A 15,061-nucleotide genomic window follows, 5' to 3' on the forward strand; every position below is an offset into this window, starting at 1 on the left:
CAAACAAAATGGGATTTTGCTGAGTAGGCAAACCTGTTATAGCTGAGGTTAGTTTGGTGTAGAAAAAGTAAAAATATTTCTCTTGACAAATGAACATTTTGGCACATCTTCCACCTGTAAGAAGATGACAAGTCATCAGCATCCAGTATTGTACTGGTTATCTCCTTTAACTCCAGGGTTGGGATATAACGGAATACTAGTTATTGGAAAACGTGTTCAGAATACAGACATGACGTCTTTAGAAAGGTCAGTATTTAGCGCACAGTTACCTTTACATTTTTGTGAGAACACTACTATATTTAAAAGAAACACCATCAATGCTTGTTTATTAGCTTTAAAATCAGTGTACAGTGTGTAAAGTTGCAGTGTGTAAAGATGCAGTGTGTAAAGATGCAGTGTGTAAAGATGTACATTGTGTAAAGATGTACACTTAAGAAGAACTCAACAAATGGCTTCTTTACAAACACTGTCTTATCACATTGGATTCCAAATGTATTACGTTTGTTGTATGATTTACATTTAGTGCTGTGTATTTGGTCACACAAGGTGCCCTACTTAATGCTGAATAGATTAGCTCATCGGAAGGGGCAGCATTCAATACTCAACCAACAAGAAAACCCACCAATTTCCCTTGGCTATTTCTAAAAAATAGAAACAGATCTAAAAACACTAAATATGTTTTAAAATGTGTTTCTGTATGTGGACACACAAAGTCAGCTGAAGACTGTATTTTTTTTTTTCTTTCTGTTTTTTCCTGTTTTCTACCATGGGGCAGTCATGGGCTGCAGGTTAGGGAACCAGCCTTGCAACCAGAAAGTTGACTGTTCGATCCCCTGAGCTGACGCTATCCGACTGAGGTGCCCTTGAGCAAGGCACCTAACCCTCATCTGCTCCCTGGTGCTGTGGATAGGGGTGCCCACCACTCTATGCAAGTGTGCTCACTGCCCCCTAGTGGGTGTCGTCACTAGTGTGTATGTGGTGTTTCTCTGCATGGATGGGTTAGATTGCAGAGGTGAAATTTCCCCTTTGTGTGACCAATAAGGGTCACTTAATCTTAACCATGACACTTCTGAAAATATTGTTATATTGAAGTTTATCCATACTAATCTGCACCACACCACTGGTGAATTACTAGGAAAGTACAGTGGTACCTCTTTGGCTGTTACTACTGTTCTCTGTCAGGTTTTGACACAAGAATGAAAAATGTTGAATTAACATTTAAACCCAATTATGAACAGCCATGAAAATCAAGGCTTCAAGCACTTTGTCAAGCTGGTTGAAAAAAGCAAACATTAATGTGTTCTGAGAGTCACATAGCTATTAAACCAAACTGAAGCTTGAGTGAACAGAATGTGTTTAGCTAGCTAGGTGGTTGCTACATTGCTCTGTGCTAGCTAGCCTTGCTAGCATTTAGTTCGCTACCTCAGACTGGACTACACTAATGCACGCTACACTGCATATGAAGCTTATTATAATGTTTCACGTGTCCGTTTAAAACATTTACTTGCCTTTTAAATAACGTTAAAGTGGTGCCTGTAAGCTTTCATTTAGCTATGAAAAGGCTGTCGGTAAGTTGGATTAAAGCAGGATGAATGGCCTCACCTGGCTCGCTGTAAGATGAGCCTCATCCCTCCGAAGCTTTTAAAACCTTCCCCTCAGCATTTTCCTCTAAGGCTATATTACATTGGCTCAGGGCACAATAAGTGACCATCAAAGTTTTTGGCAAAACTATCGTCGGTCCTAAATAACTTGATCTGTCAAGTCATTAATTTGGAGGATGGAACAAAAATGTGCAATGCTGTGCAGACTTGATTTTTATTGTCCTCAGATGGTTCAGTGCCTTTAAAGTTGTAAGGTCAGAGAAATGTAGTGATCCTTCTCACCATCTGTTCTGTGGGGAAACTCTGTATTACACTTTCTCTCTCTCTTTATCACTGCCTGTGCCTCGCTTGTCTTCTGCTTGCTGTGCTTATTTTTTTTTTACCTTTCCAACACGAGAAAGCTCAATTCATGAAAGCCAGGTGTACAAATTTTAGTACGTTCAGAGCCAAATGTACCTACATAACAATGTGTGGCTCAAATAATGCTTCTGAAATTAATGTTCAGTGTACTGAGGATCCAGCTTACTACATTCACTGCATTTACTGTGGTGAATGGGAAGGAGAGTAACAGTTGAATGGTGAAAGGATTTATCATTGAGAAGTTGAATAACTCTACAACAGGCAGTATTTCTATAATAGGGAGCAGTTTTGAATGCAGCTGTAAAAAACAAAAAACACTTTTCCTGCTAGATTACATACAGTGCTCACATATACACTATATGGGCAGAAATATTGAGACACCTCCCCATTACACCCACAGTAGCTTTTATGACATCCCATTCTAAATCCATAGGCGTTAATATGGAGTTGGTCCCCCTTTGCAGCTCTGACAGCTTCCGCTTTTTTGGCCAGCTTTCCCCAAGATTTTGGAGTGTGTCTATGTGACTTTTTGCCCATTGATCCAGAAGAACTTTTGTGAGGTCAGACACTTCAGCAGTTGGTGGCCCCACTCTGTGAATTTGTGTGGTCTACTGCTTCGTGGCTGAGTCGTTGTTGCTCCTAGATGCTTCCATTTCCCAATAATAGCACTTACAGTTGACTTGGGGCAGACCTAGCAGGGCAGAAATTTCTCAAACTGGCTTGTGGCAGGGGTTGTGTCCTATGACAATACTAAATATTATTAGTTATTACTAGTTTGTGAAGCAGCAGGGAAAACCATTTGGACACAGTGAATAACTGGTTTCATGGTTTCTACAAGAGACATTAAGCAAACAATTAAGAACACTTCTTGCTGAGAATCAAGACTCGGTACGACGCTCAAAAACTTCACCACCACCACTTGAAAACACAATATCCTGAGCAATATGCAGAGTACAGTAAAACAACAGAACAACAGTCTTTGCAAGCATGTCAGTGCTGTATCCTCTGTTTAAAAAAAAAATCACGAACAGTGCCAAAGTGTAGCTAAAAAAAAAAAAATGTAATTCATTGAATGACAGTTCTGTTGGATTTCCTGGCACATTTCTTTAAGACTTTGTTTTATGTATAGTACATTTATTCAAAAGCATAAATAAAACATTTAAAAAATGTAAAAATAAAAAAAAGAAAGGAAAAAAAACAGAAACAAACTCTTGTTTTTTCAGTTTTTGGCCAAGAATGTTCGTTGTGGATGCATCACTAAAATGAACAATGGTTTATTGTTGCCTTGTTAATTTGGTTAATTATCATTGGGCATGAGTTTTTGTTTTTTGCGAGCCAGAAATGAGAATTTTGTGCATCTATACCTACAAGATCATGTTTTTTTTGTTTGTTTTTTTGCATGTTCTTACAGCTGTGGGAAATTTCCTCTGGAGAGATGCTTCTGTCTGTCCTTTTTGATGTCAGCATCATGTCCGTGACTCTTGACCCCTGCGAGTACTTTGTGTTCTGCGGAGGAAGTGATGGAAGTATCTTTCAGGTGTCCCTCTGCAGCACGGTAAGCCTTCTGTTCCTATTAACTCTGAGTGCAGGCCTGTTAATGTTCAGCATGTGCTCACTTACGCAATTAAACAAGAAGCTATTGGTATAATACATTAAATGAGGAGCTGATTTCAGACCCTATAGCTCTGCTGGTGAATACTTACAACCACCAAAAAATGCTTCCCATCTTTCAGATTGCACCTTAAACAGTAGAGGTTCCATCAGTGGTTTTTCAGTCCAAGCTGCTGCGTGCCTCATTATTGTTTTAACAATGCCTCCACTCTTTGGCATCGATGTATGGATCCTGTGTCAAGTCAGGTCTTTTGCAAATCCGTATTTGTCCTCCAACTTTCTGCTGAACCTCCCAGTACTGTAAACTCGAGTAGCTGTTTGGTTTGAGGTTTCGGAGGGGAATCTTTATTTTATAGGAGAATGGCTGTGATCAGCTGACAGCTCCTTTACGTTTTCCCTCTGAGGTGCTTGATTCGCTGTGGCTGAGACTGCTTGATGCAGTGCTTTGAAGGAAGGATTGAGCTGGCTTTTTTTTCCCCCCTTCTTTTTTTTGGTCCCAGCCAGATGCATTGTGTGAAGTTTAGGGCAGGTAGGGCCATGAGAAGTACAGCTCATATAGCAATAGAGTGGAAAAATGTCAGAAACAGTAGAAAGCCTTACTCTAAGAGCTCGCCTGAATCCACCTTTGCAGAGGAAGACCGTCAAGTCAGGTTAAGTCAAGAGGCTTTATTGTCATTCCATCTATGTACAAGTACACAGTGGAGTGAGATTACGTTCCTCCAGGAACAGCATGGTGCAACAAGGAACACAAATACAAAGTGCAAAGACATGGTGTGCAAACAAAAGATTAAGCTAAAAAACAATACAATAAATACGATGAACAGACAGACACAGTAAACAGACAAGACAGTGCAGCACCAACTCAGCACACATTTCTGGACATGAGGTAGTGAGAATAAGGTGCATAGATATTAAACGTGCTGTGATCTGTGAGTTCACGCAGTCAGATAACACACATAAACACAGCCGTTACTGAGGTACTAAAACTTGAGTAAGCAGTGTAAACACAGTGTTAGCAGCAATGTTCCAGATAGTGCAAGTAGAGCATCAAAAGAGGTATGTGGGTGTGTGTGTGTGTGTGGATGCAGCGTGTGGTGTGGATGTCTATGATGGAGGGGAGAGAGACCCCAATGATCTTCTCAGCTGTCCTCACTATACGCTTTAGGGTCTTGCGCTCAGAGGTGGTGCAATTCCCAAACCAGGCGATGATGCAGCTGCTCAGGAAGCTCTCCACAGTCCCCCTGTAGAACATGGTGAGGATAGGAGGGGGGAGATGAGCCTTCTTCAGTCTCCACAGAATTTTTATCTAAATACGTCATTGGGTCCAATTGTCATTTTATATCAGGACCTATGTAAAGCCTTCTGTCAGGGAGGATCTTTTGAGGATGTCTGCTTTGTGATTAATGTGAACATGGTCCTGCCTAGACCAGACAGCATTTGTATTCCAAATCAGGACTGCACTCTCGTGGTAATTACAAACTTGTTTTTTCAGATAGGAACACCCATTTGGGTCCAGATGGTCACGCAGGGCAGTGCTGTCTACTGTAAATCATACTTTAGTGTATGCTTGTACACAAGCCAAAACATGCACTTCAACCCAGTGCATCACATCAGCACTACAAGGTCATTAGGACTACAGGATCCTCCATTCCTATTAGAACAGATGGCCGTTGTGGTAGTTTGAGGTGTAACAACACATTCAGCTCACAGTTTGATTTGCTTCTTAGTACTGGGTTCATGATTTGTTGTACAATTTTTGAATGAATCCCTTGAGTATAGAAAATGATGACCATCCAAATAGGTGCGTCTACTAATAATTTGGACTGCAACTATTGAATTTTTTCATTTTTGTATATTATATTGCTTATTAGGCATGGTGGCGCAGTGGGTAGCGCTATCGCCTCGCAGCAAGAAGGGCCTGGGTTCAATTCCCCGGCCGGGCGACCAGGGTCCTTTCTTTGTGGAGTTTGCATGTTGTCCCTGTGTCTGTGTGCAAATACATGCAGCCAGGCTGTTTGGATGTGCTAAATTGCCCCTAGGTGTGAATGAATGTGTAAGTCTGTCTCTCTGCCCTGCGATGGACTGGCGACCTGTGCAGGGTGTATGCTGCCTTTCACCAGATGACAACTGGGATAGGCTCCAGCACCCCCCGTGACCCTGAGGGAGAAGCGGCTTAGAGTGTGTGTGTGTGTGTGTGTGTGTGTGTGTGTGTGTGTGTGTGTGTGTGTTTGAATAAGAGAGTATTTGTCTTGTCTTTTACTGTCTTTTGTCTTTGCACTGTTTGTTGTTTATCTTTTATTACTGCACTGGAAAAGTAGCCCTATAGTGTTTCGTTATACTGTACTACATTGTGTGTTGTATAATGACAATAAAGTTGAATTGAATTGAATTAAGGATGCTTTAGAACCAGGGGTTCTATTATTATTTCTTATTATTTCAAAATTATCATTCCAATCTGAGTATTTTATAAGAATAATAAAAGGTCAAGATCTATGTTTTAACCAGTGACTGTCCTTTTTACTTGTATCATTGTTTATTTACTTATTTATTATTAGTGGTGGTGGTGGTGGTAGTGGTAGTAGTAGTAGTAGTGGTGGTGGTGGTGGTGGTGGTAGTAGTAGTAGTTCTTATCAGTTAAATTTTTTTCATGATTGCTGGGATCCTGTTTTTCTTTTTTTTTTAATTTAAGCTTTTAATGAACCAAGCTAATGGAAAAACATCACCGATAAACAATTATTATAATTCCAGGTGGAACAAAATTCTAATCGGGGGGACCTGGTAGCCTTGACCAGGCTGTCGAGACTGTTTAGTGTGTCGGTTATGAGCACTGCAGAAGAGCAGAGGAAACATCACACATTCAGTCTGTTAGCACCATTTCTCCAACTCCATTTACAGTTCACTAAAATGCATCCACAGTTTGACCAGATGAAATTCGAATGTACTTTTCCTCAGTAAAAATCATGTGAGCACACAGGTCGTTTCCATTTTACTTTTCTTTACTCTTTTCCCTGTTACAATAGAGTCGACAAGCTCGGCTTGAACACTTTCCTCAGCCTGGAGTGCATGAAGTCAGTTGTTTTGGGCCTATCTTCAACCTTGCGTATCCTCCATCTTTAATTTTATTGTTTAAAATCTCAGCTGCTTGTCAGTGCTTGGAAGACACATTTCCTCTCCCGTAACTGACCAAATTAGAATGAAATGTTTGTCTTCAGCGTCGTCCAAGGCATCTTTCACACCTGCTGTTTTGGTTCGGTCCACATTGAAAAGTCCAAATGTTCGGTCTAAACAATGTAGGTCTGAAATCACCCTTTGTCTTAACAATCGGTGCAGTTTTAACTAGTGTCTTTCTGCTTCACAAACGGTTCCCTAGCAAGCACACTGTCAATTATTTTTGGAAATGAATGCAGTGGAGAGCATGCTACCTAGCAATCCAGAGCAATCTGTAAAGTATTTTGGCTGCTCCGAGCGATTAAATTGAAAATAATTACCACAAATTGAGTCTCAATAGCCAAACTTCTGACTACTGCTGAGATATCGCTGCAGCTTTGACGAGAAAGAGCCACTGACAAACATGAGAGAAAGTCTGTACAAAAATTGCAGCTGTTACGTGACGTGCAGGCTGATTATCTTGCTCTTCTTTACATGTGCTGCCCTTGCGGGCTGCTGTTGCATACAAGGAAATTGAAGTAAAAGTAGCAGAGACTAAAACCTCAGCATACTAAAATCTATAGAAATGAAATAGAAAGTTGACACTATTTTTAAATACCAGCATACACACACACAAACACCCACACAAATGGAGTAAGCCAACTTCGCCAACTAGATTTCCAAATGCTGTAATTTCCTGCATTGTCAAATACCAGGCTAAAGGCTATTCCAAAGCAGTAGTAATTAATCAAAAAAAGCTGGATTGATATAAATTCAACACTGCAGCAACTTCACTATAGCAGTCATCCGTTCACCACAGACGCAACGTCTGCCAGGAGCAGATGACAAAACTAAGTTAAAATCAGACAACTGATGTACAAATACAAAGAAAAAACACAACAAACTTAAAAATCTGAGCCAAATCATTGTAGGCAAAAGCTTATTGGCACAGTGGGCATGAAACGTGTTTATGGTCTGTTAATGTCTTGCCTGTAATGACTCGATGCAGTGAAGTAATATTAGATATTTCCTTTGAGGTTTTTCACATTTGTTTGTTTTGGACGGGTAGAAAACGACAGTTTCACACAATCGCACTGAATTTGACACACTAATCTCTCAAGTGAATCTTTCAAGGCTGATGTTAGCTTTTTATTCAAATTTCTGTTCTGCCTTAAGTAGTACAACAGTTGCTTGCAAACATCTGAACATCATTTAAGGTGGAACGGGAAATGAGAATAAGGAGCTTACCTCCGCTTCCTCTAATCTCTGTCCACTGTGCTGAGACTCAGCAAACCGGGGCTGTACCACTGAGGTGGGGGCCACTGGTTTACCACCTAAATTAGTACAGCCTTCTTGTGCTCATGTGAGAGAATTTATTATTATTAGCTCACTGTAACTGGCCCAAAATGCTACCAGCCCATCGGGAATTTTCCCAAGTGTCCAGATTACCCAATCTGGCACTGATACAGAGTTGCAGTGTGGATAGTAAACATAGAGTTCAAGACAATGCAGATGAGTAACATGTTTTATTAGCTATAAAAATATCATTAGGGAAAAAAGGTTGCTTGATATTTGATGGTTCAATACTTGATTCTTGGGGTGCTAAACTTGTAATTAATCTGAATAGAAATGGACCATTTGTCTAAAGCTGTGAAGAAAAAAATCCATCAAAAAATGTTATTTAAAATTTAAATTGGGGTTGAATAATGTGTATTTCATGCCCTCCGTGCTCCAGATACATTTATCATCATGGAGAAGCGTTAATCAGAGTAATAACAGATTGGGAAACGGTGTGGTGTGTGGATTTTCTGCCTCTCGTGTAACAGAACCCAGTTTCTCATTCCACAGCGATGCTATGTCTGAAATCGCGGCCAAGCTTATTAGTCTGCAGGATTTACTGACTTATTTATTTTTCACGTCTCTTAAGCTCGCCTTTAAAGATTTTCAAAGGCTGCTCTCCAATTGATTCAAATCCCTTTGACTTCTTCGACCAGTCTTTAGACATTTAATTATTCAGGTACACCATCTTAAAGGTAACTTTGATGATTAGAATAATAGTTTTTAGCAGTTCCTCAGGGAGAGGGGGTGGATTTTTTTTTTTTCACATTTACACCTTAATTCTTTCATGCCTTGTTCTAAAAGAGAAATAAATTGAGAGCCACTCTGTCCGTATGAAATAATTTCGACTCAGACAGTTGTATTAAATATCGGGTGTCCTTCCACCTGTAGTTTTAAGGTAAAGCATGTTTACCTTGCATAACTCAAATGGCTTTCACTGGGACTTGATTTGGAATAATATGCAGATAGAAATGTCCTGGATTTTGGGTGGTTAGTTGATCCAAGTCAGTGCTGCATGTATATTGCATTGGCAAACTTTAGTGAAACCTGTAAACGTTTTCTTGCTTACGTTTCTGCTATAGCTTTGACCTTCATGAGCAATTTCTATCTCTCTGTCTTATGGAGCCCATATCCTATTTTTGTTTCTTTTTTTTTTCTTTTTCCCCTGAAGTCAACTTTCAATGTTAGTGTGGTTTCATGTACCAAAAACAGTCACAGTTCTTTTTTTTATATCTCCATTTTCTAACCTCTCCGATAAAAGCTCCCTCACAAAAGGTTATGCATGCGATGGTTACAGATCTGATGCCTGAGGCACTGAGTGCGTTTACATGCACTTAATAATCCATTCATTGCAGAAAATCAGATTGTATCAGTAATCCGATGTGTATGTGCACTTCAGTAATCAGATAATGGGAAATTCTGGGTGGATATGTGTCAGACAGTAATCAGATTTCTGCTTTGCAAACCAGCCAGTAAACTTGTGATGTAAACGGAATGTAAAACTGGAACTTCATGCTGTGGCTTATTTAAAAAAAAAAAAAAAAAAAAAACATGGTGCCACATTACCTGAAAATATGAAGATCCATCATCTAGAGGATGAAGAATATTTCAGTCCTTCATTTAGTCACAAATGTAGTGTTATTGTTGCTCCGGAAGTGTTTTTCTGCATTTGATGCAACACTGCTCACTTATTTCCGGTACCACAGTCTGTTGCGTACATACTCAGACTGAGAAACCCCAAAGAATCAGAGTTTACATGCACTGAGAAATCGGACTACTGAGCTAAAATCCAACTCTCTTTGTCTGATTTCTTAATCGGATTGTCTAGACCTTACTTCAGTCTAAGAAATTGGAGCGCACCGTTTACATGACCATTTAAATAATCAGATAACTGCAGAAATCCGATTAAGATCGGACTATTGGGTGCATGTAAACAAATCCACTGTTTTACAAAAACTCTGAAATTAAGTTTTGGCCTAAAACACTGTGTTTAAGGCAAGGAAAGGCAAGGCAAGTTTATTTATATAGCACCTTTCATACACAACGGTCATTCAAAGTGCTTTACAAATGAATAAATACTGAAAAATGTAATTAATGTAAATAAAATAAAATTTATGTAAATTAAAAAAAGAAATAAAAAAACATAAATAATACAATAGATTTAAAAGAAGTTAATCAAATTTAAAAGAAGGACATAATAAATTTGAATAAAAATAAGAAACATGATTATTCAGATTCCTTTATTGATCCCAGGGGGAAATTGCAGTTACAGTTGCAGCCATTTATGTAAAAATAGACACTTTACTAATAATTTAAGACAATATATAGAATTTACAATATGTACACCAGATTTAAGTACTCTACACACACAATTGTTGTTATTGCACATATGAACAGTTTTTTGAATCACACACTGAGGGAGGAGTTATGGAGTTTGATGGCCACAGGTAAGAATGACTTCCTGTGGCGCTCTGTGGTGCAATTTGGTACGATGAGTCTTGAGCTGAATGAGCTCTTGTGTCTCATCACCGTATCGTAGAGTGGGTGGGAGCCATTGTTCATAATGGCCCGCAGTTTAGACAGCATCCTCCTCTCTGACACTGCCATCAGCGAGTCCAGCTCCACACCCACAACATCACCGGCCTTGCGGATCAATTTGTTGAGTCTGTTGGCATCTGCCACCCTCAGCCTGCTTCCCCAGCATGCGACAGCATAGAGGATAGCACTTGCCACCACAGACTCATAGAAGATCCTGAGCATAATCCGGCAGATGTTGAAGGACCTCAGGCGCCTCAGAAAATAGAGACGACTTTGGCCCTTCCTGTAGAGGGCGTCAGTGTTCTTAGCCCAGTCCAGTTTATTGTCAATATACACACCCAGATATTTGTAATCCTCCACAGTGTCCACACTGACCCCGCTGATGGACACAGGGGTCACCGATGCCTTGTCCCTCCTCAGGTCCACCACCAGTTCCTTTGTCTTTGTCACATTGCGCTGCAGGTGGTTCCGCTCGCACCATGCGACAAAGTCCTTCACCGTTGCCCTGTACTCATCCTCTTCACCCTTGCTGATACATCCAACTATTGCAGAGTCATCAGAAAACGTCTGAAGGTGGCAAGTCTCTGTGCAGTAGCTGAAGTCCGTGGTGTAGAGGGTGAAGAGGAAGGGAGAGAGGACGGTACCTTGTGAGACTCCAGTGTTGCTGACTACTCTGTCCGACACACAGTGCTGCAGGCGTACATACTGTGGTCTGCCGGTCAGATAGTCAACAATCCAGGACACAAGGGGGGCATCTACCTGCATCACTGTGAGCAGGCCAGACGGTGTTAAATGCGCTGGAGAAGTCAAAAAACATGACCCTCACAGAGCTGGCTGGCTTATCCAGGTGAGCATAAACTCTGTTGAGCAGGTAGATGATGGCGTCTTCAACTCCCAGGCGGGGCTGATAGGCAAACTGGAGGGGATCTAGAAAAGGCTGGACTATGGGTCGGAGCTGATCCACGACGAGCCTCTCCATGGTCTTCATGACATGAGACGTCAGTGCCACTGGCCTGTAGTCCTTGGCATCACTGGGTCGTGGCGTCATTGGGACAGGAACAATGCAAGATGTCTTCCACATCATGGGGACCCTCTGGAGAATCAGGCTCAAGTTGAAGACACGTTGAAGTACTCCACAAAGTTGGGTAGCACAGGCTTTAAGCACCCTGGGTGGAACCCCATCAGGGCCTGCAGCCTTGTTTGTGTGGAGTCTCTTCAGTTGTCTTCTCATCTGGTCAGCAGTGAGACACACTGTAGAGGAGGTGGGTGGGGGAGGGATGGAGGTGTGAGATGGGCTATCACACGAGGGGGGCAGGCTATCAGGAGGGGGAGGGGGGATGAGTGGTATGGTCTGCTGAGGACTGGCAGCAGAGGAGTCAGGCTGGGGGGGGACAGAGCCTGCCGTGTCAAATTTGTTAAAGAACAGATTTAGCTTGTTGGCCCTGTCCACACTGACCTCTACTCCTCTGTTGTTGTTGGACCTGAAGCTGGTGATGGTCCTCATCCCATTCCAGACCTCCCTCATGTTGTTCTGCTGAAGTTTCCACTCCAGCTTCCTCCTGTACTTGTTCTTCGCCTCCTTGATAGCTGTCCTCAACAATAGATATAAAGAAGTTAAATGAATGAGGATAAGAGTGGCGCTACAGGATAAAAGTGGATTAAACTGAGCTAAAGGCCTGCTCAAACATGAAGGTTTTCATTCTGGATTTAAAAGTGTCTAGTGTTGGGACTCTTCTAATGCTCTCTGTCAACTGGTTCCATTTCAGAGCAGCGTAGTAGCTAAATGCCGCCTCTCCGTGTTTGGTTTTTACCTTAGGCTGCACTAACTGACCAGTTCCTGATGATCTGAGAGTTCTGCCCGGCTCATATTGCTGGAGCACATCTAATAAATATACTGGTCCTGCACCATTAAGACATTTATAGACCAGTAATAGTACCTTAAAGTCTATCCTGTAACATACTGGTATCCAGTGTAGGGATTTAAGGATAGGAGTGATGTGCTCCCTTTTACTCCTAGTGAGAACTCTGGCAGCTGCGTTTTGAATCAGCTGAAGCTGTTTGATTGTCTTTTTTGGGAGTCCAGTTAGGAGCCCATTACAGAAATCAATCCTACTAGAAACAAAGGCATGGATGAGTTTCTCCAGGTCTGCTTTAGCCAGAAAATCTCTGATTTTGTTGATGTTTTTGAGGTGATAGAAAGCTGATTTGGTGACAGCTTTGACATGACTGTTAAAAGTGAGATCAGAGTCCATTTGTACACCAAGGTTACGTACTAGTTCTTTAGATTTTAGGCCTCTCGAATCTAGATAGGCAGCTAGTCTGTGTCTTTCATTGCTATTCCCAAATAAAATAATCTCTGTTTTATCTTTATTCAACTGCAGAAAGTTGTGTTTCATCCATTTGTTTATGTGCTCAAGGCATTTGCACAGTGAGTCTAGGGGACCGTAGTCATTTGGGCAGAGAGCCATGTAGATCTGAGTGTCATCTGCATAGCTGTGGTAAGATATCCCATAAGTATGCATGATTTCACCTAGAGGAATCATATATAAATTAAATAAGAGTGGCCCAAGAATTGAACCCTGGGGTAGCACATTTATGGTAGAGGGGTACATGCAGGGCGTGATGAGGCAAAATAGTCCCCAGAGAAAATGTTACTACTATTGTACCCATTTCAACATCATATATAAAACATTACCTATAAGATTCATGTAGCTTCAGTGGTTATTTTGGATGGTAAACAAGATGGCTATATTATTTTGTTGACATTGTGACCCCTGACTCCTATCACCACCACTGTGCACTCCCAGAAATAGTGGTATGAAGAGTACCCCTCTTGTCCCTTGTGTGGTCCCCTCAAGGGTACATCTCAGTAACTTTAGTCTGGAAACAAAATTGTACCACAATTCATTGAAAGAATTTTTTCTAAGTTGTGTTGATCCGCACCCTGACTCATCTCCTGGCTTTTTACTTCACTGTTCTCTTTTTAAACATTAGGATTGAAAATGTTCGAATATGTACTTTTCCTCTGGGGAAAAACCTTATTTAAGGTACACAACTGGACCTTGAAACCACTATTGTACCTTTTTAGGGCACATATACATTGTTCGTTTCTTGATAAATGAAAAATATTTTTTTTCTTCCACCAAAATGGAAAGTGTTTGTTTTGATTGTCAGCTGGATTGCCCAGAATTTGAGTACATACCTACTTTTGTGAAACTTCATGAAAACAAGGACTTACAGCTTAGTTGGCATATATGGGCAGTGTGAGATGGCGAGTGAGTGGTATAAAACTTAGCTTTTACGTATAACATCACACTCTTCACTTAAAAAAACACTTTCTGTGATACGAGCCCTTTAAATTGCGGTTTCACCTTCACCTCGCAGCATCTCCCGCTCAGAATTCAGAGCCTCAGCTTCTCATCAAAGCCTGAGCAGGCCGACCTCATCATTGTGGATGTCTTTTTTATTAGCGAGAGGAGTTATCTATAGTAGCTGGTGTTTTTAATTCATCACGTCTTCCCTCAGAATGCACTCGTTAATGAGTGTATGATGAAGAGCCCCTCACGGCCCAGTGGAGCCCCGGGAGTCGAGCGCTTGAGCGTGTGCGGCTTTAACACCTGCAGCAGGCTGAGGTTGAAACGGTTTGCTGCACGTTGTTGGCTCGGATTGTTTTTCTGGAGATGAACAAGAGTGGAATTTCTCAAATTTGAGTACATAAAGAGGATCTGATAGATTGAAGGCGAGGGTTTCCTGCCCGCAGGGGCCAAGGGAGCAGTGAGAAGCAGCTGCCGATTCTGCAGCCGATACTTTTCGGAATTTAATCCTGCTAAAGACCTCCTGCGATAGACAGACATCCAATTTTTGGGTGCTAATGGCTTGGACAGCCTTTGGTGTCTTTAAGCGCTTGATTTGAGCCGTTAAACAGGGTTTCAGACCTTTTCTGTCCTGTAGAGAGTGGATTAATTACAGTTTGGCTCCTGCAGCTTCCTCTCCTCAGCCTCAGCATGCGCACACACACACACTCACTGCTGGAAAAAAGATGGAATCTTGTCTAGTATTCAGGATTTCCATATTGAATGCAAAGCTGTAAAATACCTGAGAATTTGAATAATGTGTTGATATTAGTCAATAATGTCGACCTGATCTTATTTACGACTGCTGCTTTGAGCTTCATAGACTTATTTCTTTATACAGTTTTACCTTCACCTTGTAGCCTGTTCTGCTCAGGATTCAGAGCATCTGTCTGTCATCAAAGCCTGAGTTGGCTGACCTCATCACTGTGGATGTCTTTTTACTAGCAGGAGGCGTTAACTGCAGTAGCAGGTCTCAAAAATGTTCAGACTTATTAAATACTAAGGTTTTTAATCTGGAACTACAGGGACTTATGCAATACTTCCACGACACCAATCAAATTAGGTATAATCAGGCCTCATTTGTGCTGGTTTAAATTGATATTCAGTGATAAA

The 15,061-nt window shown here is 41.2% G+C and overlaps 1 protein-coding gene across 1 annotated transcript in view; it reads left to right on the forward strand.

Moving 5' to 3' along the window:
* wdr18 (WD repeat domain 18) overlaps window positions 1–15,061 on the forward strand; it is an 88,244-nt gene that overhangs the window by 34,530 nt on the left and 38,653 nt on the right. Inside the window, exon 5 of the mRNA XM_017714256.2 lies at window positions 3,373–3,516. Coding sequence (XP_017569745.1) covers window positions 3,373–3,516 — 144 coding nt within the window. The remainder of the gene's footprint in view (window positions 1–3,372; window positions 3,517–15,061) is intronic.

The sequence above is a fragment of the Pygocentrus nattereri genome, chromosome 15, assembly GCF_015220715.1.
Source record: "Pygocentrus nattereri isolate fPygNat1 chromosome 15, fPygNat1.pri, whole genome shotgun sequence".
Classification (NCBI taxonomy): Eukaryota; Metazoa; Chordata; class Actinopteri; order Characiformes; family Serrasalmidae; genus Pygocentrus; species Pygocentrus nattereri.